At 45.6% G+C, this 24,005-nt stretch overlaps 1 protein-coding gene across 3 annotated transcripts in view; it reads right to left on the bottom strand.

Moving 5' to 3' along the window:
• SENP2 (SUMO specific peptidase 2) overlaps positions 1-17,239 on the bottom strand; it is a 48,345-nt gene extending 31,106 nt beyond the window's left edge. Inside the window, exons 1-5 of one of the 3 annotated variants that reach the window (XM_084801747.1) lie at positions 16,938-17,239; positions 15,416-15,474; positions 10,999-11,132; positions 8,727-8,793; positions 6,428-6,518 (exon numbers count right to left, since the gene is read on the bottom strand). In XM_084801747.1, the coding sequence (XP_084657873.1) occupies positions 6,428-6,518; positions 8,727-8,793; positions 10,999-11,132; positions 15,416-15,474; positions 16,938-17,038 (452 nt within the window). In that variant the 5' untranslated portion in view covers positions 17,039-17,239. Of the gene's footprint in view, positions 1-6,427; positions 6,519-8,726; positions 8,794-10,998; positions 11,133-15,415; positions 15,475-16,654; positions 16,903-16,937 lie in introns of those variants that run through there. The other 2 variants (XM_084801749.1, XM_084801748.1) reach the window with 2 other exon arrangements.
• Between the last annotated feature and the right edge of the window lie 6,766 nt (positions 17,240-24,005).

Here is a 24,005-nt window from a genome sequence, read left to right on the forward strand (position 1 = left end):
AACTCTCCAGCACCCAGCTTTCAGTTTAAATTTAAGTAGTTAGCCACAGATTTCCAGGTTTGTGTATGTGTTCACATTTGTATGTATATACTTGTAACACGTGAAAGGGAAAGGCCAACATGGCGCCTATTAGCCCCTCTCCACCTGATTTTTTGAAGCAGGGTCTCACTGAACCTGGAAGCTCACCAATTAAGCTAGACTGGCTGGACTATGAACTCAGGCATTTGCCTAGTTCTCCTACTGCTAGCACCTGGGGTTACAGATGTGTGCAGCTGTTGGAATGCTTTTTACATGAGCGCTAAGAATCCAAATTTAGTCTATATAGCAAGCACTTTATTGATTTAACTATCTTTCCAGGCCCAGAATTTTTAATATAGAATCTAATTGAAAGATAAGTCTAGGGTGGGGCTGGAGAGATGGCTCGGTGGTTAAGAGCACCACCTGCTCTTCCAAAGGTCCTGAGTTCAATTCCCAGTAATCACATGGTGGCTCATAGCCATCTATAATGAGAACTGGTGCCTTTTGGCCTGCAGGTGTACATGCAGACAGAACGCTGTATATGTAATAAATAGATTTTTTTTAAAAAAGAAAAAAAGAAAAGATATGTCTAGGGCTGGAGAGATGGCTCAGAGGTTAAGAGAACTGGCTGTTCTCCCAAAGGTCCCAAGTTCAACTCCCAGCAACCACATGGTGGCTCATAACCATCTATAATGAGATCTGGTGGCCTCTTCATTCAGGCAGAATACTGTATAAATAATAAATAAATCTTTTATTTAAAATAAAAAAGGAAAGAAAGAAAGATAAGTCTATTAAACCAAGGCAGTGGGCAGGCTCAAGGAAAGCACTAACGCTCAGGGGAACAGAAAAAGCAAGGTCAAAGAAATTTAAAAATAATAAACACCTATTGACATAAGAAAAGGTACTTTACATTTGTAACTGAAACAAGATAGAGAAAAAAATTCATGCAGAGTGGAAATTTAAAAGCCATGAGAGAGTTAAAAAAAAAAAAATCAAGAGGCTAAAACAGAAACTTGGGTGCTCAAAGCCCATTTGGCTTACATAGTGAGTTCAGGACAGCCTGAGTGGACTATGTGGTTGAGAACCTAGCTAAAACAAAACATACCACAAAACAAAACTACTAACAAACAAATAAAAAAAACCTACAAATAACAACAAAAGTCAAACTTTTACTTGGGGTTTTGTTGTGTTTGTTTTTGTTGTTTGAGGCAGGTTCTCTTTACGTAGTAACCCTGGGTGTCTTGGAACTCACTAAGTAGATGCGGCTCGAGTTGCACTCAGATCTGCCTGTCCTGGCTCCCAGTGCTGGCATTAAAGATCTTCAACACAACTGACAAACATGGTTTTAGAAGGAACAAGGCAAAAGAAGAGTCTATGAAGTTAGATATCCAAGCAATAGGAATTCTAGACGGTGACAATAACAAAGAAGATAACTGGCAAGATGGCTCAGCGGGTATAGGAGCTTGTTGCCATGCTGATGACTACAATTTGATGCCTGGAGCCCACATGATGCAAACACAGAACCAACTCTTATGAACTGTCCTTGAACTTACACACACACACTTACTAAATATTAAGAAAAAAAACCCAAGAGGGCCTGGCATGGTGGCACTTGCCTATAATCCCAGCATTAAGGGAGGCAGAGGCAGGCAGATCTCTACGAGTTAGTTCAAGGCCAGTCTGCTCTACAAAGTGAGTCTAGGACAGCCAAGGCCTCACAATGAAACCCTATCTCAAAACAAACAAAACAAAACAAAAAAGAAAGAAAAATTAAGAGGAAAGATTACTTAAAAAAATAATATTTTGTTCCGTGTAGAAAATTTATCCAGCTTTATTTAAGATTTCTATACTTTTGGGAGCTGGAGAGATGGCTCAGAGGTGAAAAGCACTAGCTGTTCTTCCAGAGGTCCTGATTTCAATTCCCAGCAACCACACGGTGGCTCACAACCATCTATAATGAGATTTGGTGCCCTCTTCTGGCATGCAGGCACACATGAAGGCAGAACACAGTATATGTAATAAATATATAAATCTTTAAAAAAAGATTATACTTTTCTGTATTTATACAATACACAGTTTGAAAGAAGTGAGCACCAATTCTATTAAAAATGGTTTTCAAAAAGCGTGGAGTTGCTCAGTGAGGAAGAACACTTGCTATTCCTGCATAGCACTCAGTGTTTAATAACTATCTGTAATTCCTGGGGTTCTAACACCCTCTTCTGGCCTCCATGAGCAAAACACTCACACATAAAGTAAACATAGATATTGTGTTTTCTTTTTCTTTCTTCTTCTTCTTTTTTTTTTTTTTTCCAGATAGGGTTTCTCTGTGTAGCCTTGACTGTCTTTGACTCGCTATGTAGACCAGGCTGGACTTGAACTCACAATAATCCACCAGCCTCTACCTCCAGAGTGCTGGGATTAAAGTTGTGTCTTAGTCTGGGCCCAAAGTGAAAACAGTTTAGGGATGCCACCCACTGAGACTTTGTCTCTACAAACTGATAAACATCTTAGCATAGACTGAGGAAGAAGTATCAGCCTAAGACAAAAGTTACTAGCAGGCGGCTATTGTATTGCAAGAAGGACCATCTATAGGATGGGAGGAGGGATCCAGGGAGAGAGATGGGGGATTCCTGCCCAGCATGCACGAGTTGGAGGACTGGCGGTCTCTCTGGGTACCTCCAAGTTCCGGCCTTGATGGTGCAGATGCTTCTGTCAGATCGATGATCTGCAAGACTCCTGAGAATTAAGCCATGTGAATTGCCACATGGATCCGAGACCCAGAAGGTTTCATTCTTGTTCTCTTTAATCTCCTTTCCCTCCTACTTAGGGTGGTTAGGTTGTAAGGGAGGTACATGCCTTCAATAAATTCTTAATAAAGTAGAATCGTTAAGGAATCAAGAGCCACCACGCCAGATATTGTGTTTTCATTTTTACTTACTTATAGATGGTTTTTATCTCCCTTTAGATTTCTCCCTTAACCCCACTGTCATTCAGTAGTATGCTGTTTAGTTTCCACGAGTCTGGGTGCTTACTGCTGTTGATACCCAGCTTTATTCCTTTGTGGCCATAGGATGCCGGATGTGATTTCCATCTTCCTACATTTGTACCGAGACTTGTCTTATGTTCTAATACGTGGTCAGTTTTAGAAGAAATCACAATAGCTGCTGAGAATAAAGTGTATTCCATATATGGACACCACACACTACCTATAAAATCCCCAGTACGAGGAATGGGCTACCTCTTCTTTGAGCTGTCAGCTAACAGCTAACAGACACCCCTTAAACATTACAGGCTATTGCTAATGCTCTTGGTTACCCTCCAGAACTTGAGCATAATACCTTACTCCTGAAAAACACCATATATGTGAGTCACAGAACATAGAGAAATCTAGCTGGTACTCAACAGAAAGCTTAAACCGTATCAGCTAGGTTTCACAGTGCTAAATGGTACTATGTACACTGCCAAAGGAAAAAGTAATCATACTCACCCAGCTATGAACCCAGCAAGCTACAATAACGGCACAGGAAGTAACCAACCAATTCAGATTGGATTTAAGCCCACTTCATGAGATGAAACCCATACCTGACACCGTCAGTAAGACCAAGAACATATGGCTAGATAGGTCGTTGGGCTCTAAGGGGAAACCTACTGCTATTACTCTGCTAAATGGACACCAGCTTCTCATGGTGATGGCTATTAACCCATAGCAGGCCAGGGTGCAGAGAGTAGGCGACCTTGGAATGATCAGCCCTAAGTGGGCTCCTGTATTACACCTTTCCCCTCTAGGCTCAGGGGTCTACATGAGAGGGGACAGAAAGGCTGTGAGAACAGGAGGCAGTAGGTGATCAAGAAAACAGTATTTTCCACACATAACAGGCAGATGTACTTATGAATTCACAATGAGACTGACAGCATGCACAAAAACTGTGTAAGCTAAAGCCAGAAAAAAAAAAAAAAACTAGCATGGCAATAGGTACAAAGCCCCATCCCTAGCCAAGGAGCTGTTGGTACTGACTGCTTCTAGGAAAAAGAAAGTCAGTTTTCTTCAATGGAGTGACACCAGGTATATCTGTAATATTCGAGGACAGGTCCCAGACTCTCAAGTAGCTGGCACCACAAACTGGACTTGTTGGGGGATGGGGGGAAGGAGACATGGGACTACAACATGGAGTTGTTGGGGATGGGGGAAGGAGACATGGGACTACAACATGGAGTTGTTGGGGATGGGGGAGGGAGACATGGGACTACAACATGGAGTTGTTGGGGATGGGGGAGGGAGACATGGGACTACAACATGGAGTTGTTGGGGATGGGGGAGGGAGACATGGGACTACAACATGGAGTTGTTGGGGATGGGGGAGGGAGACATGGGACTACAACATGGAGTTGTGGGGGATGGGGGAAGGAGACATGGGACTACAACATGGAGTTGTTGGGGATGGGGGAAGGAGACATGGGACTACAACATGGAGTTGTTGGGGATGGGGGAAGGAGACATGGGACTACAACATGGAGTTGTTGGGGGATGGGGGAAGGAGACATGGGACTACAACATGGAGTTGTTGGGGATGGGGGAAGGAGACATGGGACTACAACATGGAGTTGTTGGGGGATGGGGGAAGGAGACATGGGACTACAACATGGAGTTGTTGGGGATGGGGGAGGGAGACATGGGACTACAACATGGAGTTGTTGGGGGATGGGGGAGGGAGACATGGGACTACAACATGGAGTTGTTGGGGGATGGGGGAAGGAGACATGGGACTACAACATGGAGTTGTTGGGGATGGGGGAAGGAGACATGGGACTACAACATGGAGTTGTTGGGGATGGGGGAAGGAGACATGGGACTACAACATGGAGTTGTTGGGGATGGGGGAAGGAGACATGGGACTACAACATGGAGTTGTTGGGGGATGGGGGAAGGAGACATGGGACTACAACATGGAGTTGTTGGGGGATGGGGGAAGGAGACATGGGACTACAACATGGAGTTGTTGGGGGATGGGGGAAGGAGACATGGGACTACAACATGGAGTTGTTGGGGGATGGGGGAGGGAGACATGGGACTACAACATGGAGTTGTTGGGGATGGGGGAAGGAGACATGGGACTACAACATGGAGTTGTTGGGGATGGGGGAGGGAGACATGGGACTACAACATGGAGTTGTTGGGGATGGGGGAAGGAGACATGGGACTACAACATGGAGTTGTTGGGGATGGGGGAAGGAGACATGGGACTACAACATGGAGTTGTTGAGGGATGGGGGAGGGAGACATGGGACTACAACATGGAGTTGTTGGGGGATGGGGAGGGAGACATGGGACTACAACATGGAGTTGTTGGGGATGGGGGAAGGAGACATGGGACTACAACATGGAGTTGTTGGGGGATGGGGAGGGAGACATGGGACTACAACATGGAGTTGTTGGGGATGGGGGAGGGAGACATGGGACTACAACATGGAGTTGTTGGGGGATGGGGGAAGGAGACATGGGACTACAACATGGAGTTGTTGAGGGATGGGGGAGGGAGACATGGGACTACAACATGGAGTTGTTGGGGGATGGGGAGGGAGACATGGGACTACAACATGGAGTTGTTGGGGATGGGGGAAGGAGACATGGGACTACAACATGGAGTTGTTGGGGGATGGGGAGGGAGACATGGGACTACAACATGGAGTTGTTGGGGATGGGGGAGGGAGACATGGGACTACAACATGGAGTTGTTGGGGGATGGGGGAGGGAGACATGGGACTACAACATGGAGTTGGGTAGGCAAGTAGGTGAGGGAGGGCCTGGGAGTGGTTAGAGGTAGGAAAATGAACATGATCAAAGTTTGTGTGAAATTTAAAAAATAAATAAATACAAACATTATTTAAAAATATAAAACAGTGGGCTGTAGACATGGCTCAGCGATTAATAGTACTGGCTGCTTTCCCAGAGGACCAGTGTTGGAGGTTCAATACACTCTTCTGGCTTCCTCAGACACTAGCTATGAAAGTGGTACACAGATACCTATTTAGGCAAAATACTCACACATGTACAATTATTAAAAATTAAAAATCTTAAAATGAACCAGGTGGTGATGGTACACACCTTTAATCCTAGCACTTGGAAGGCAGAGGCAGGCAGATCTCTGAGTTCGAGGCCAGCCTGGTCTACAAAGTGAGCCCAGGACAGCCAAGGCTACACAGAGAAACCCTGTCTCGGGGGGAAAAAATCTTAAAATGGCTTTCAGAGCCAAATCATACCATGGACATGAAATACAGTTGGAATAGAAACAGTCAGGTCTAACATGATGTTCAGCTATTACCCTCAGAGCCTGTTTAATATAAGGTAACAGAACGTGAAAACGCCCAGCAACAGTGAGTTTCACTCAGAAAAGCAGAGCTTAACACTTACCCAAAGGAAGGCAGGACTCTACGTGGCTGATCTCGGGTCACTGTCACTCTGATTTTTGGATAGTCACTTATTCCATTAGGAGACTTATTACCTTTAAGAACATATTTGTAATGAAAGGGAAAAATACCACTGTGAACTGCACACATTAAGACAGAACATTTATTTACATGGTAGAGCTAAATATCTTTTCAAAAGCATAGTAATCCAGCATGAATGTTACAAAAAAATTAGAGGAAAGCAATGGCATGGATAGGAATGCAGTGCTACGGTACTGCCTAACATATATGAGACCCCAAGTTCAATTTTCACTACCACAAAACCACAATAGGAATTAAGTAACCAATATTTAAAAAGTATGTGTAAGTCAAATTCAATTTACATACACTTAAAAAGACTTCAGAAAAAAAACTATCACCATTTTTCAAGTCCTAAGGAATTAATTTTCAGTCAGAGTAGTATGGTTTAAATGGCCGTGTCTGGGTATTGGTTTGGTGTAGTGTAGCCTTGTGATGACCAATGTTCCGACTTGATTAACGAGACTGGTGAGCTAGGTCTGGGTATCTGTGAGGTTTCCACAGAAGATTAAATGAGGGACAAAGACCACCCTGAGTGTGCACTGAGGTCTTGGACTAAGTAAGAGGAGGGAAGAGAGAAAACCAACAAAATTCTCCCTTCCCTTCCCTTCTGAGTCTGCAAAGAAGTAAACAGCTCTCTGCTCTGCCACAACAAGCCCTGCTATGAGATTCCTCCCAAGAAACCACAGCACAAGCCCTCTGAAGCCCGGAGCTCAAACCAACCTTTCTCCCCAGTTTGCCCTCTCAGTTATTTTCACTGCAATGCCAAGAACTGACTAACACACAGAGTGCATGTTTACTCATCTTTGCACTTCTGGGCTACAAGAGGCACCTTATTGGAAAAGGTTGAGGAATCTTAGCTGTAAAGCATCATTTTTTGGCTTCTCCTACTTTTGACCTCTGAACGTCAACTTCTCTAACACTGACTTTCACTAGCTTCCTCCTTTTTCTTTGAAACCACAAGTCTACCTATATGGCAGACACTAAAACCACTTCTCAGAACCAGAACCCTGGCTTCTTCTGAGCGTTCCCCACAGAACATTTCACGTGGCACATACAATTACAATTCCACTTTAGGGTTTCATGGCAATAGGGAAGTCCATACAGCTGCAGGAATTAGGAACTTGAGTTGCTCAACAAAAGGATGATGAACTCTGGGAGCAAGGACAAGGTCTTCTGTCACTCCTGAACATTTAGACTCAGTGCCTGGCACACAGCAAACTCTCAGGAATATTGTTTTAAGATTTGTTTTTTTTTTTCTTGGTTTTTCGAGACAGGGTTTCTCTGTGTTAGCCTTGGCTGTCCTGGACTCACTTTGTAGACCAGGCTGGCCTCGAACTCACAGTGATCCACCCACCTCTGCCTCCCGAGTGCTGGGATTAAAGGCGTGCGACACCACGCCCGGCTGATTTGTTTTTATTACTTTTAACCATGTGCCTATGTATATACCTATCTGGGTGTGGGTATGTGCAGATGAATACAAGTACCCATGCAGTCCAGAAGAGGGTATCACATCCTATGGAGCTGCAGTCACAGGCAGTTGTGAGCTGCCTGATCTACACACAGGTCTCTGCAGAGCAGTACACACTCTTAACCACCTAGCGCTCTCTCCAGCCTTTCTCTGTTTCGTAATCAATGAGCCTTGATCTGAAGCCACATTAAGAAGAATGCTAATGGAAACAGAAAATACAGCACTCAACTCAGACAAGAATTGTACAGGAAGAGTTCCAGACTCAGCATCCTGCATGTAAAAATCTGAGTAGTGATACTGAGGTTTCCAGTTTCAGAATGTAGCTCAGAGATGCTCAACTGCTGGGGTCCATGGAAATATCCCAAAAATCTGAGAAACTCTAAAATGAAGACATCTCTAGTCCCAGGAATTTGAGATAAAATGTACACTTGCTTTATGGATGGCAAAGAGATTATGCCTTTTTCTCATCCTAATCCAAACTGGCACTTTCCTTTCATACTCTTTTTTTTGTTGTTGTTGTTTGTTAGTTGTTGGTCCTCCTGCCCCCCCACAGGGTTTTTCTGTGTAGCCTTGGCTGTCCTGGACTCACTTTGTAGACCAAGCTGGCCTCGAACTCACAGTGATCTGCCTGCCTCTGCCTCCCAAGTGCTGGGATTAAAGGCGTGTGCCACCATGCATGGCTTCCTTTCATATTCTTAAAGCTTAGGAGACACAGCTACAAGTACAGGTAAGAGAGAATATTTGAGCACCTCACCCAGTTTCAGCATGCTGTTGTAGGACCCAGAACCAGTCAGTTCACAAGATGAGGAGCTTGCAAATACCTGAAATAAAACAGTCACTTCTGTAGCACTCAAATTTGTAATTTCAAACCAGTTCTACTATGAAAGCTCACTCTATTCATGACTTTTCTTTTTTGAGACAGGGTCTCTCTGTGTTAGCCTTGGCTATCCTGGACTCATTTTGTAGACCAGGCTGGCCTGAACTCACAACGATCCACCTGCTTCTGCCTCCCAAGTGCTGGGATTAAAGGCGTGCGCCACTATGCCCGACCTTTCATGACTATTTTCAAGCTAGCACACAGAAATAACACCACTGAGATTTAAAAGTTGACAGAACAATGTTAAAAAGATAACTAGATTTCCCACAAATAATTAAATAAGAAATTAATTTCTTTTTTTCTTTTCATTTTTTGAGACAGGGTTTCTCTGTGTAGCTTGACTGTCCTGGAACTCACTCTGCAGACCAGGCTAGCCTCAACCTCAGAGATCTGCCTGCCTCTGCCTCTGCTGGGACTAAAGGCATGCTCTGCTACCATCACTCTTTTTTAATTGTTTTTCTTTTTGGATGAATTTATTTTGAATCAGGCTGGCCTCGCACTCACTCCACTCTTTGTTTGTTTGGTTTTTTAAATATTTATTTATTCATTATTACGTATACAGTGCTCTGCCTGCATGTACACCTGCAGGCCAGAAGAGGACATCAGAACACATTATAGATGGTTGTGAGCCACCATATGGTTGCTGGGAATTGAACTCAGGACCTTTGGAGGAGCAGCCAGTTCTCTTATCTCTTAACCTCTGAACCATCTCTGCAGCCCTGTTCTTTTGTTTTTAAGACAATTTGACTCTGTAAGCCAGGCTGGCCCAGACTTTACTTTGTAGCCAGGATAGTCTCAAATTCTGATTCTCAGCCTCACCCTTCTAAGGATTACAGGTGTTAGCCACTACACCTGGAGTTTCCTTCTTTGTGTTTCCTTCTTGTTGTTCTCCTCTTCTCTGAGGGGGCTGATGGCCTCCAGCCCACCAAGGCCAGGGGAGCAGAAGACAAATGCAGGGCCTGAAGGCCTTGGAAGGCAGTATGCACAACAAAGATCACACACTCCAGGAACCACTTCAGGGAGCTACTTCAACTTCAATCATGGCGAACAAAGGCTGTAGCCCTTGGAAAATGAGCAGGGGGCTTCCAGGACAGGTGTACGTGACTGGCTGAAGTCAGGCACTTTGCGGATGCTTGCTTAGCATGTGGCAGCATGCCCCTATCACATGAACAGGAACACAGTACCTAATTTTCCTATGGGCGCAGGGAGGTGAGAGCTAGCAGGAACTGTGTCAAAGCCATATATCAAGTGTGGTTAGGAGCATCTACGTCTAAAGACACTCTCCAGATGGAGTCAGGCAGAGCGCCAGGTGCCCTGCTGCGGAGCTCAGAGAGCTCAGAGTGGCTATCCAGACAGGGAGGACTGCAACCTCAAACAGCAGAGTCCTTCCAACAGAGTCTCACTAGGTTGTCGCAAATGGTCCTGAATTTCCAAGGTCTTCTAACTTTGAGTCTCCTGCAGCAGCCTTCTGAGGTCTAGGATTATAAGAGTGCCCCACCAAGCTAAATAAGCAAAAACTCTTTAATTGCAATAACTCTGTGGGGGTGGGGAGGTGGGGTCTACTTTTGGAAGTCAGAAGACAATGTGCAGGAATTAGTTCTTTCTACAATGTGGGTCCTGGGGAACTGAACTCAGTCCATCAGGCTTAGCAACAATTGTCTTTTCTCACTAAGCCATCTTGCTGGCCCCCTAATATTCTTTATAATTATTTTCAAAATATTTAAAACTTTAACCTTTAACTTCTTGACCTTCATATCAAATGTATCATCATTTTTGGATGTAAGTCCATCTATATGTTATTTCCTCAAAAGACTATGACAATATTTTTAACATTTGTCTGTATTTTACTAAAATTTAATTTTTAAAAACTAAGTACAAACATCACAGTGTGTAGGGCTGCAGACACAACTCAGTAGTAGACTTGTGCTTAAGATACATAAGACTCATGCCAGGCACGCTTTTAATCCCAGCATTTGGAAGGTAGAGGCAGATGAATCTGTATGTTTGAGGACACCTGGTCTGCATAGTGAGTTCCTGGACAGCTAAGGTTAGGTAAATAGAGCCTGTCTCAAACAAACTTAAAAAAAAAAGAAAGAAAGAAAAAGAAGAAGAAGAAGAAAGCCCAGTATGAAAACCCAGCCTCACTGACCTCTCTTGAAGGGGCCACATTTCGTGTTCCATTACAAGCAGAAGACACCATGGGTTTTGTGGTCAGCTGGAATGGAAATCCGAATAAACTGGCAGCATTGTAGAGACTGTTCTTCACTTGGTGAATGAAGCAATCTAGAAAGTATCAACACACTATAAACACAAAACACTAAACATTCAGAACATATTAATTATGCTTTGAAAAGAGCATATCTTAGTTCTTAATAGAGCCTACCTTACAACACTGAAACATAAGCATATCTATGCAATGCTTCTGGGCCAGTGAGAGCTTACCGAGTAACAGTGCGAGCTATGTAGGCCGGGCAGCCTGAGTGCGAGACCCAGAACCCATGTAAAGATGGAGAGCGCTGACTCTACCAAGTAGGCCTCTGACCTCCACAGGCATGTCACAGCACAGCCCCATTCACACATGTGTACCATACACACACACAAATAACAAAGACTTTTTCCAACTGAATAAAAAGGAGTTCTAGCATATGAGTTTTGTTTTAAACAACTACCGGAGCTGCTACAAAGACATTAAACTAGTACTTTAGTCAACCACAAACATTCACCAAGAAATGACTGCAAATAGCAACTTGTGAGGAGTAACCTTTGTAGAATACATACAACGAACCTTTCATACTCGTACAGATAAGCAAGACTGTTTCGAGCACCTCACAGGGACAAGGGCATAAATGAACAAGCATACTGCTAGGACTGGAAACCTACAGAGAGCACTGACAATGAACTGCTTACTAGTTTACCTTCCTTCCTAGGCTTAAGAATGGCTGCCTTAAACAACCTCCTACCAAGCCCAGACAAATCATGACTGAGTGAAGTAGGCAGCACACAGCCCCTGAGCATCTGTGGCCAACAAAGGCTATCCCTCTGCTGAACCAGATGCATTGGACAATCTCAAGCTTACTTCTTCCTGGTACCAAAGATTACAAAACAAAAGTAAACAGCCGGGGGTGGTGGGGGTCCTGTCTCAGTGCTCCTCCACTTCCTTCTTTTATAATACTACCTTCTTCTCACTTCCTACACATCTATGTTGCCTATAGTTTCCTTTTACTCACTAATTAAAGATATTGTAAATAACTAGTTTCTGCTTCCAAGAAAAACAGCGTAAAATAGTGGCTTTAAGCAACAGAGTTCCAATATAGATCCAATATGAAATAAATATTCTCCAGGAAGGGGAAAGTTAAGGTAAAGCAGAATCCAACTTGGAAGCAACTGACTTGTTTGCTGAGTATGAGAGCACACTTGTAATCCTGTCCGGTCCTATTAGGCTAACTATTGCTGGGATAAAACACTATGACCAAAGAAACTTGGGGAGGAGAGGGTTTATCTGGCTTATGCTCCATCACCACTGTTCTTCAAAGGAAGTCAGGACAGGAGCGCAAACAGGGCAGGGACCTGGAGGCAGGAAGTGACGCAAAGGCCATGGAGGGTGCAGCATACTGGCTTGTTCCCCGTGGCTTGCTCAGCCTGCTTTCTTTGAGACTCAGGACAACCAGTCCAATGGGTCCACAATGGGCTGTGCCCTCTCACAGCAACCACTAAGAAAATGTCCTACAGGCTTCCTGCAGCCAAATCTTACAAGGCCTTCTCTCAGTTGAGGGCCCTGCCTCTCCAATGACTCTAGATTGAGTCATGTTGACATAAAAATGGCCAGCATACATCCCAACTTCAAAGCTGAATTCAAAGTTGGAGAATAGTCGGGGCAACACAGTGAACGTAAGGACAGCCTGTGCTATGAATGGAGACCCCGTCTCAGAAAAGAAAAGTACAAAATTTGCAAATTAGTTGTTTTTTATTTTAGGAATTGAGAGACAATTTCAGGTTAACCCTTCAATAACATGGAAGGATCATTTCTACTCTGCTGTGCTTTTGAAGTGAGCAGAAAAGAGCATTAATGATTGGTGTTTACTCCACAGGCCCAAGAAGACAAGATGTACTTCTTGATAACTAGCAGTAGCCATTAAAGTATTGGAATGTTTTATTTTCCTATAAATTTTGAAAAGCAAAATGGGTATGTGCTAATACTATGTTAAATTATCTCGTGAGCTATTTTTTAAAGGAAGCTGAGACTAGCAGGGAGTGGGAGGGTGAGTCACAGGCCTTTGATCCTAGCACCTGGGTGGCAGAGGAAGGCAGATCTCTTGAGTCTGAGGCCGGTCTAGTCTACAGTGTGGGTCCAGGACACCCAAGGCTAGACAGCAAAACCCTGTCTCACAAAACCAAAACAGAAAACAAAAAACAAAAGGGGGAACCTCGCTGAGACTAACATATTTTGGCCCTCCCATATAAAGTCATGGAGAATTTGGGAGGCTGAAGAAAATGACTGAGGATTGGACTACTTAGCTCCCCACCCCCACACACACACAAATATAAATTAAATTAAAAATTTTAAAGAAATAGCTGGGGGGCTGGAGAGATGGCTCAGTGGTTAAGAGTATCACCTGTTCTTCCAAAGGTCCTGAGTTGAATTCCTACCAACCACATGGTGGTTCACAACCATCTGTAATGTGATCTGATGTCCTCTTTTGGCCTGCAGGTGTACATGCAGACAGAGCACTGGTTTTTGTTTGTTTGTTTGTTTGGTTTGGTTTGTTGTTGTTGTTTGTTTGTTTTTGAGGCAGGATCTCTCTGTTAGCCTCGGCTGTCCTGGACTCACTCTGTAGACCAGGCTGGCCTCAAACACACCTGCCCCTGCCTCTCAGTGCTGGGAATAAAGGTGTACTCCACCATGCCTGGCTCTAGAGCACTGTATTAAACAAACAAACAAACAAACAAACAAGCATCTGGGTGGTGACGGTGGCACCCAGGAGACAGAGGTAGATGGTCTTTTTGAGTTCAAAGCCAGCCTAGTCTACAGAGTGAGTTCCAGGATAGCCAAAGTCACACAGAGAAACCTTGTCTCAACTCCCTTCCCCATAATAAACAAACAAACAAACAAACAAATAAGTACCTTGAATCCCCTGAATTAAACTAACCACATTTCAAGTACTCCACAGTCACCACCACAGGCGGATCTACTGGTCAGCACAATGTGGACAACACAAAGGTATTCTCTTAGCCAGCTTCCTCTCCAGTGTCCATTTCTTCCTGCTGTTTGCATTAAGGACATCACACTCTACATTCAACAGGAACAGTGCAGTGGGGTGACCCTTAGCACAGAAGTAGATGACTGCCATACACAGTCAGCGCAGGGACCTTTCCTAACGCCATCAGTTCTGTTGTTTTGCAGCAGTGGGGAGTGAACTTTGGGCTCTGAGTACATTAGACAGTCACTGAGCTATATTCCCACCCTTCTTTTACTTTGTAACAGGGCTCATTAAATTGTCTAAGCAGGCTTTGAACTTGAGACCCACCGGCCTCAATCTCCTAGATAGCTAAGCACACAAGCCTGTGCTAATGAGGCCTGGGTACCACCAGTTGTTTTGTGTGGTCATGTTGCTTTATGTATTTTACTACATTCAAGTACAGCTAATATTTATATTTAGTTTTAAAAATAGCTCCCCCCTTTTTTTTCATAGAAAGTTAAAGAGTGATGGTAGACAGGCCTAGTATTTGTTTTTTCATTTTCTGTAATTGTGTAAGATCAAAACATACTCCCGTGGTGGCACACACCTTTAATCCCAGCACCTGGGAGGCAGAGGAAGGTGGATCGCTGTGAGTTCAAAGTCATCCTGGTCTACAAAGGCAGTCTAGTACAGCCAAGGCTACACAGTGAAACTGCCTTGAAAAACAAAAACAAACAAACAAAAACAGAAAAAACAAAACAAAACAAAAAACCCAAAACCATACTCAATAAGTATTTATTGGATGAAATATCAACAAGTCGCACAGTAAACCAAAATCATTGTTGAAAAGGGACTGTCTATAGTATTTTACTGTGGGGTTCTTTTTTTTTTTTTTTAAGATTTATTTATTTATGTTCTGTCTTTCTGTATATCTGCAATACAGAAGAGGGCATCAGATCCTATTACAGATGGCTGTGAGCCACCATGTGGTTGCTGGGAATTGAACTCACGACCTCTGGAAGAGCAGACAGTGCTCTTAACCACTGAGCCATCTCTCTACTTTAATCTACCTTTATTCTCATCTACCAATCAGATGCAAGAAAGGAGATTTGTGATAACAAATTAGAGAAGTTCACTCAGCCAGATGAATCTGAACATAAGTTTGAACTGGTTTCTCCCTCCAAACAAAGAAAAGTTAGCTGTTCTCACAGAACAATCAAGAACTTCACACACACTCAACACAATCTCTGAGGACACAAGCAGTCACCTCTAGGCAATGCTGTAGGGAAGAGTAGACAAGTTTTCATCGTCTGCACTTTTTACCTTTTGAATTTTGTGCCATGCATGTAGTTTTCCTACTAAAAGAAATGAATTTTTGAAATGTAGTACCTAATCTTGGTCTTTTAGCTGGGATTTCATCAGTGTCCACTGTAGTAGAAAACAGAGTGCTGTAAAGAGAGAAAAAGAAGTATGTATGTACATATGTAATACATGTGTTTCTACATATAAACTTACTCAGAGCTGGAGGTGTGACTCGGTTGTTCAGCATGTGTTTAGCATGTAAAGGACCCTAGGTTCAACACCTAGTACCAAAACAAAAACTTCATACCGTACTCCATGTACCAGAAAACAGAATGCTATTTCCAACACTCCCTACCACATAACGATGCATACTCTGGTCAAACTGAACCAACACATCATTTGTTTTTAGTACATGACCCCAAGATAGCACCCCCCGCCTTTTAACTTTAAGTGACAATATAAGCAGCCTCCAGAGATAAATTTTAAGGGGGGGAGGTGTGAAGAGAATTAACTGCCCCCCAACCCCTTACCCTAGTGCTGTGGACTGAAGGCAGGACAGGCATGATAAACACACCCTACCACTAAGACACACCCTAAAATGAGTAGTTTTACAAGACGTGAGTCACTAAGTACATTAAGAACAGGAGTTAGGCAGCTGGACTTCAAGGCTGGCCTGGGCACATACACACAAAGGGCAGGGGGCCGGACAGGGCAAGACTCTGAGGAATAAAACACTGGGGGAGAATAAACAGTCTGTCGTTACCTAGTTTACTAAGCATCACTTTGGGGAATTCATAACATCTTAAATGACTCTAATCCGAACCCTGTGGAGCAGCAGGAGCCATTTATCTCTGGGATATGTGCTACAGTTTAGCTAACAAACAAGTTCATCAGTGACCTACATTCCTAGAATCAACTGTGCATCGTTTTCTTTTACTTCCCCTAATCTTTTGCCCACTTAACTTGACCGGAAAACACAAAATTCTTCACCACCACCAAGACCACCAACACCATCATCATCATCATCATCAGTGAAGCAGACATAGTGAGGTTAGGAAAGGAAGAGAAAGAGGGATGGGAGAGACTCAAGGGAATAAGAACTTGCACAGTTATTTTGTTTCCTAGATTAATCCTTAACGGGGAAGACATTGTATAAGGAGTAAAGGAGTAGGCGCTAAGTAGTAACATTTGTTATTTCCCTTTGATTTTAACCGAATCTTCGAAGAGAGCGGCACCTACTTTCCTTCTGCCTCTCATAGGGATGCCAAAGAGCAGAACCATTTTCTATCCCTCTAGCCCAACACACAAACACACAAACACACACACCGACAGCTGCTGTAAAACAAGACGACTGCTGTTCCTCGGTGCGAAGTGACCAGTACTCGCGGTCAAATGACTACGGGAAAACCCCTAACCTAGTGGCTCGTCCCTGCACTGCCCGCCACCGGGCGACAGGAGCTGTGTCCGGTGAGCAGCACACAGCCGGCTTCCTATTCCCCTTCCGCTCACAGCCAGAGGCCTCCGCGGTCACGGAGCCACCGGTTCCCACAGGCCGGCGGCGCCCAACGCCAGCGCGGGGGAGGGGACCGGCGCGCGGCGGCCGCCTCACCTGCTCGAGCGCCGCCTCTTGAGCAGGGCGCGGGCCCCGGGCGCCGGCCGCTCGCACAAGCGGAGAATGGTGCCGAGAACCTTAGCCAGCCATCTGTACATTCCAGGCCTCAGCAGCAGCGGCGGCCGACACACCCGGAGACACGAACCCCAGAGCTGCCGCCGCTGCCGCCGCTGCCGCCGCTGCCGCCGCCGCTACTGCCACCTTCGCTGCTTCGGCCGTAGCCAGGATCAGGCGCGGGCTAATGACGCCATCAGAAGGCCCGCAGGTTCAACGTTCCCCGGGTTGGGGGGAGGACCCGCTCGGCGCCGCTGACGTCACCTTCTCCCGCCCAACGGGAGAGGGGCTCCGTAGTCTGCGCACGCGCAGCCCGGCCCACCGGCTTGCGAGCCTAGCAACAGGAAACGGGACGGCCTGTGCGGGCTCGCGCGCGCGCGGATCTGATTGGCAGGGGGGAGGTGGGGCTTTCTCTTTAGTAGAGCCAATCAGGAGCCAGTCTCGGGACAAGGCCCACAGACCCAGACCACGTGTACTGCTGCGGGGCTGTGAGAACTCCCGGAGCAACAGAACAGTTGAGGCACTGTAAAAGAATGCGCTAGGTGGAGATAGGTCAGGTTAGTAATGAGTGTTTAACGTTTTTCTCTTTATTTTGCAGATGCACTGGTCTCAGACTTTACACCGATTACTGTCATGTTCACAGCAACCGAACGCAATAGGGAGTGTTATGCTTGCCAAAGGTATATAGCAGTAAAGATGATAAAGCTATCCACCAGAGTGTGAGTACTAAGGCCCCATCCCGCACTCCTAAGGTCAACTCAACTGGGAGAGACATTTTCACAGATAACTATAAATTAGAATACAAGGTCCATTCCCTGCTGTGATGAATTAGGGAGCTAAAGAAAGAAGACCGCGTGCTGGGGAGTGGGTGGGGCCGAAGGACCTGACTCCTCAGGAAAGCTTCAGAGTGACACCTGTGGCCTTCTAACCAGCTTGCCTCCTGGCCCGGCTGTTCAGGTAGCAATTCTCATCTGAGAATGTAGAAGTCACACTATCCGTGAACACCGTGAATACGTCCCGCATAAGTTCCCGCACTGCCCTTCAGCTAAGGCCAACTTCTGGGCTTGCTTGAGTTCAAACCCAGGTGCTTCCAGCTCGGGACCCTCCAGAATTCTGCTGTAAGCCCCCTACACGATGTCATCAGCACTCTGGCCTGGGAGGTGGCTGGCACAGCCAGTTCTAAGTGTAGGCTTGGGCCCCTCAGTTTCCCGAAGTAAAAGCACCACCAGGTTGTTACCGGAAGTTTGAAAGCCTTCTCTGAAGACTTGATAATTTTAGTCTATGCGATGTGTTGATAGAAGGAAACAACCAAAAAGGGGGGGGGGGGGAGACTATAACAAATTTCTTATTATGAAAGGACGAGAAGAGTCACAGAAGAAGTATGACAGAGGGCTGGAGAGGTGGCTCAGAGGTTAAGAGCACCATCTGCTCTTCCAAAGGTCCTGAGTTCAATTCCCAGCAACCACATGGTGGCTCATAACCATCTATAATGAGATCTGGTGTCCTGTTCTGGTGTGTAGATGTACATACAGGCAGGACATTGTATAAATAATAAATAAATATCTTTAAAAAAAAAAAAAGTATGACAGAGTTGAGTTTACGGTTATCCAAAGGGAAGAGCGCTTGAACTTCTAGAAGAAGCTGATCCATGCTGTGTGGATTGTCCAATTGCTGATCTGTGGGGGAAGTTTTAGGGACGTTCCCAGAGGTTGGGGGGCTTTGGACCTAACATTCCAACCATCTGTTGTTGATAATGGGTTGATGAGTCCTCTGGCGACTTCCGGTTGGCTGGGGTCTGGAATGCTGGTCCAAAGCCAGGGCTCACGCTGGTAGGCTGTGGTAGGACAGCTGAGGGAATGCCATGGGAAGCATCTGGTTTACTGACCATTGGGCTATTTCAGTAATTCTCCCCTGAAGGAACCTAAAGAGACACGGAGCAGTCATTATAATGAGAAGGGTAGAGAGCAGTGGGCCGAGGGGGAGGTAGAAGCCAGGGAGGACTATAGCCAGAATCTGGAATTTGAGTCAGTCTCTGGAGGCTGTAGTTTGTGTGGCAGTTCATGTACAGTCTTTTTTGGTTTTTTGAGACAGGGTTTCTCTGTGTAGCCTTAGCTGTCCTGGACTCCCTTTGTAGACCAGGCTGGCCTCGAACTCACCGCGATCTGCCTGCCTCTGCTTCTGCCTCCTGAGTGCTGGGATTACAGGCCTGTGCCGCCACACCTGGCCTCTGTAGCTTTTCTTGGGAGATACTCCACATCTCTGGAACATCTACCACCTCGGGGTCTCCAGTACAATCCAGGGCTCACCTTCACAGCTTCACACAATGACCTCTCAAAGCCTCTGTGTAGGTACTCCCCTCTGGCATGCCTGGCCCCAGTGGCTCTCAGATGCAGAAGATTCAACAACCCCTTTACTCTTGTATCCTTCACAACTACCACCAGGCCAAGTTCAGCCTCCTGCTTGGGGTGGAGCCTGGCCTCCTTGAATTACATTTGCATAGGCTTCTTGTACATGAAATTTCCTTTCAGGAGCAGAGAGCTGGGTTGGGGGTGGGGCTTTCCTTTTCCCAAGTTGGAGGCTTAGCTCAGTGGGATGTCATCATAATGGCTCCCTTCCCTTTATTCAGTTTCAAATCAGTCCTCTCCTTGCTCTTTTCACCTCTTTAAGCACAAGCCTGGCTATTTTTCTCCCCAGACTGTATTCTCTATTTCTCCCCACCCCCCACCCCCCAACCCCTGCTTTATCTTTTTCAGTGTAGACCTGAGTAAAAGTGATCACTAAGGTGGGCGCATGCCTTTAATCCCAGCACTTGGGAGGCAAAGGCAGGTGGATCTTTGTGAGTCCGAGGCTAGCCTGGTCTACAAGTGAGTCCAGGATAGCTAAGGCTACACAGAAAAACCTTATCTTGAAAAACCAAAAAAAAAAAAAAAAAAAAAAAAAAAAGGGATCGATAACAGATGAGAAACCATGTTGGAAGGACCTGCTGTTTGAGGTTGCAGTCTCCCCCTGTCTGGATAGCAGCTCTGAGCTCAGCATTAGGTATAGGTCTCCCTCTTTCCAGCAGGGCCTCCGGCTCTCTGCCTGACTCCATCTGGAGAGTGCCTTTAAACATAGATGCCCTAACAACATCTGATATATGGCCTTTGACCCAGCTCCCCACCCTGGGCCCATAGAATAATTAAGTACTATGCTCCTGTTCAAATGATAAGAGTGTGCTGCCCAATGTAAAATAAGCATCCTAAATGTTAGGATTCCACTCCTGTCTGCCGACCTGTGACTTCATTGCCAATCTGTCGTGGGGGCAGCGGGGTGGTCCTACCCAGGGTTATATAAAAGAACAGGCTCTCTCTTTCTCTCTTTCTCCCTTCCTCCCTCTCTTACCTCTCCTCTCTCTTCCTCTCTGTCTCTCTTTCTGGGGTACCTCTCTGCTCTTCCTTCTCTCCCCATGCTCACATAATAAACTTCTTCATAGCATATGTGTTGTGGTGCTCATATTATATTTCATAAAACTAAAACTGCCTGGGGTCAGCCAATTATAGACACCTATCCTGGAAATCCCCCACCCACTCCCCAAGGCCTATATAGCCTTTGTTCTCCCTGAATATATTGAACTAGCCCCTGAAGTGGTCCCTGCAGTGTTTGTAGTGCTTATGGCCTGACAGGCCCTGCATCTTGTCCTCTGCTCCCCTTGCCTTGGTGGCCAACAGCTTCCCAGGGAAGAGGAAACAATAGGAGCTTAATATACTGTCTTGAAATCTCCTCTGCTAAACAAATAAATCCCATATATTTCAATTTACCTTCATACAAATTTTAGGACATGAGAAAAAGGACATTCTTTGTCAAAATATCACCCAAATGTGCTCTAGCCAAGTTGCTAGTCTTGCTCGTCTCTGAAGCCTGTTGAGCTGGGTGTCCATAGTCTACCTTACCCTTAGCATTATTGTCTTTGAGGCTACTACTAAGATGGCCGATTAAGCTCTGCTTATAGCATTCAACTTTTCTTGGTTCAAAGTCTTCCACATTCTTCCAAAAAACTGCATGGGCAGGCCTGGCACAGTGCAAGACTGAGATCGCTCAGATTGTGAGGCCCCCCCCCCCCCCCGTCCCCAATTGACCACCAAGACTCAATACCAATGCAACATACACAGGGTCCTATATTACAGGCTCAGAGCTCGGGTCACAATCCTTCCTGACACATCAGGATAGGGGAGTGACCCCGAGCTTCAAGAGCAATGGGCTTATAAAGGGAAGGGGGGAGGGGATTGGGGGAAGCTGTGGGCACAGGAAGGTTGACCTTCAGGCAAGTTGGGGGGCGGAGGAGGCTGGATCTTCAAGGAAGTTGTTTTATCATAGAGGATCATTGGGAGCTAATTGTATGTAATTGCTCCTGTGGAGTTGCTGGGGACTGCTGGCAGGTGTCATCCCAGAATGCAGGGAGAAGGGTCACCTAGAGGACACGTCCTCATACAGAACATGACATTAATTTTACCCTTACAACAGCAATAGCCCAATTCTGTCTTAGCTATTTTCCTAGTGCTGTGATAAAATGCCATGACCAAGACAACTTATAGACAACCTTCGTAATGCTGTGACCCATATAGTTAGTTTCTCATGTTGTGATGACCTCCAACCAATTTTCCTTGCTGCTTCAAAACTATAATTTTGCTACTGTTATGAATCATAATGCAAATATCTGTGTTGTCCAGTTTCACAGGCGACCTCTATGAAAGGGTCATTTCACCCCTAAAAGGGTTGTGACTCCCAGGTCGAGAACGCTGATCTAGGGCTTACAGTTATGGAGGATTAGAACCTCTGACCATCACGGCAAAGAGCATGTCAGCAGGCAGGCATGGTGCTGGAGCAGTAGTTGAGAACTCATGTCCTGGGGACCAGTTAGTTCCTCAGCTGGCCTTGGCAGAGGTAAGTGTTGGGCTGGGACTTTTGGCTAGCTAATGGTTTTTAAACACCCAACAGGAAAGCCAGAGTCTTAAAAACAAAAACAAAAACAAAAAAAGCCTCTTAGATCTCTCTCTGTATCTCTGGCTGTCCTAGAATTCACCATGTAGACCAGGCTTCCCCTAACTCACAGAGATCCACCTATCTCTGCCTCCCAAGTGCTGGGATTAAGGGTGTGCGCCACTAAGCCTAGCAGAGACTATCTTTTCATGGTTCAAGGGACTACACTCCCAGACATTAGGCTTAAATCCATAGGAGATGTTATTTAGGCAATTACTTCCGACTAATGGTTTTCCTTCTGATAAGAAAAACATATACATATAGGACATCACAGCATACCCATGACTCAATTCAATACCACAGAACCTACTCACAGCCCAAAGAAACAGGCCCACTGTTGTTTTAGCCTCACTATTAAGTGTTGGCTACATTTCTTTCTCTCCTGTCCCGTATCGAACAGGTTCTGTAAGACCGAGACCTCCAGAGAGATCTGTAGTCTATACCTGGAGTCCGATGTCGTTTCGATACACATGGGAATTTATTCAGTCGAAGTGTTGAGGCCTGACAAGCTCTTTCAAGCTGCTGACCCTCAAAAGCAGGCGCAAGTGCTTTTTATATCTTTTGCAAAAGCAGAATTTAGCAGGCTAGCTGGGAGGAGTTAAGTACATTGCAGGGATAGGAGGGGTAGTGGAATATATTTAGACACAGCTGGTTGGCTTTGAGTCAAGCTGGACCCTCAGCACAGGCTGGTGGCCTTGAGTCAAGCTGGACCCTACAAGGGGGCCAAGTGGCTACAGGACACACATAGTGATTTGATACTGATACCTTGGTTCAATATCGATATTGCTTCCTGGACCCTTCAGTTCTCTGAAAGAGGGAGTGCAGATGAAAGAGAAGGAAACAGAGACACGACAAGGGGAATAAGGAGCCAAGTCCAGCCATCCTGATCAAGGCTCAATTTTATTCCACGCAAGGCGTGGTTTTTTTTTTTTTTTTTTTTTTGTTTTTTTTTTTTGGTTTTTCGAGACAGGGTCTTTCTGTGTAGCCTTGGCTGTCCTGGACTCGCTTTGTAGACCAGGCTGGCCTCGAACTCACAGCGATCCGCCTGCCTCTGCCTCCCGAGTGCTGGGATTAAAGGCGTGCGCCACCACGCCCAGCTCAAGGCGTGGTTTATAATGCAGAGACACACAGGCACCCGCCTGGACTCCATCCCTCCCAGCCCCTTGGGCAGGCTGAAAAGAATGCATTCCCAGGAATAGCTCTGTGCCCCAGCTCCTTTGTTTCTTTACTGACAGGAACATTAGCAACTCAAAGAATACAATATGCAGTATGGAGGATCCTTGCAGCAGGGGTCAAGAGCTCAAAGACCACAGCACCACAGCAGGGGCAGAAGCTAGGCTTCTACTCAGCCACAAGCTGAGGCACAGTGTACAGCCCCTGACACTATCGCTGTTTTGAAATCAACTGGGGTGGGGGGCGGACACACACACATCGCCCTTTGATTCTAGTTACTCCAACAGCTGCCCAACTGTCTGAAAACAGATCTTGAGTCCTTCTTGAGTCTAGCCTTGGAGGTCAAAGGACTAGATGGATGCTCTTGTGAGGTCATCCACTTATTCTAATAGACCTTGCCTTGGACATTTAAAAATGTCCTCTCTTCTGGCTCCTAGCTTTCTGCCTAAGGCCCAGTGTTAACTCATTCCTGTTGCTAGTTAAATGAATCCTTCCTCTACTCAAAGGGTTCCTTTCTTACCTTTAATCCCCAGCCTCTCTATCCAGGCACCAATCAAGGTGTTCCTTTCTTCCCTATACCTGCTTATTACAGAAATACAACCACTGCTTCAGTTTCCCAGCTGCCGCACCCAGTGGCCCCAGCAGCTGTTAGAATCCAGTTTCAGTCATTGTTGCAATTCTCTAAATAGCAGTTGGTGTCACCACTCCAGTGTGGGCAATGATGGGGACAGAGGTGGAGGCAGTTTAGGGATAGGCGCCCCCAATGAGTATCCTCAGTCAGAGGCTGGAAATGCTCACTCTGTGGGACCGCCACACCCAACT

This window comes from Acomys minous (genome assembly GCF_964271855.1).
Source record: "Acomys minous genome assembly, chromosome: 11".
In the NCBI taxonomy this organism is placed as follows: domain Eukaryota; kingdom Metazoa; phylum Chordata; class Mammalia; order Rodentia; family Muridae; genus Acomys; species Acomys minous.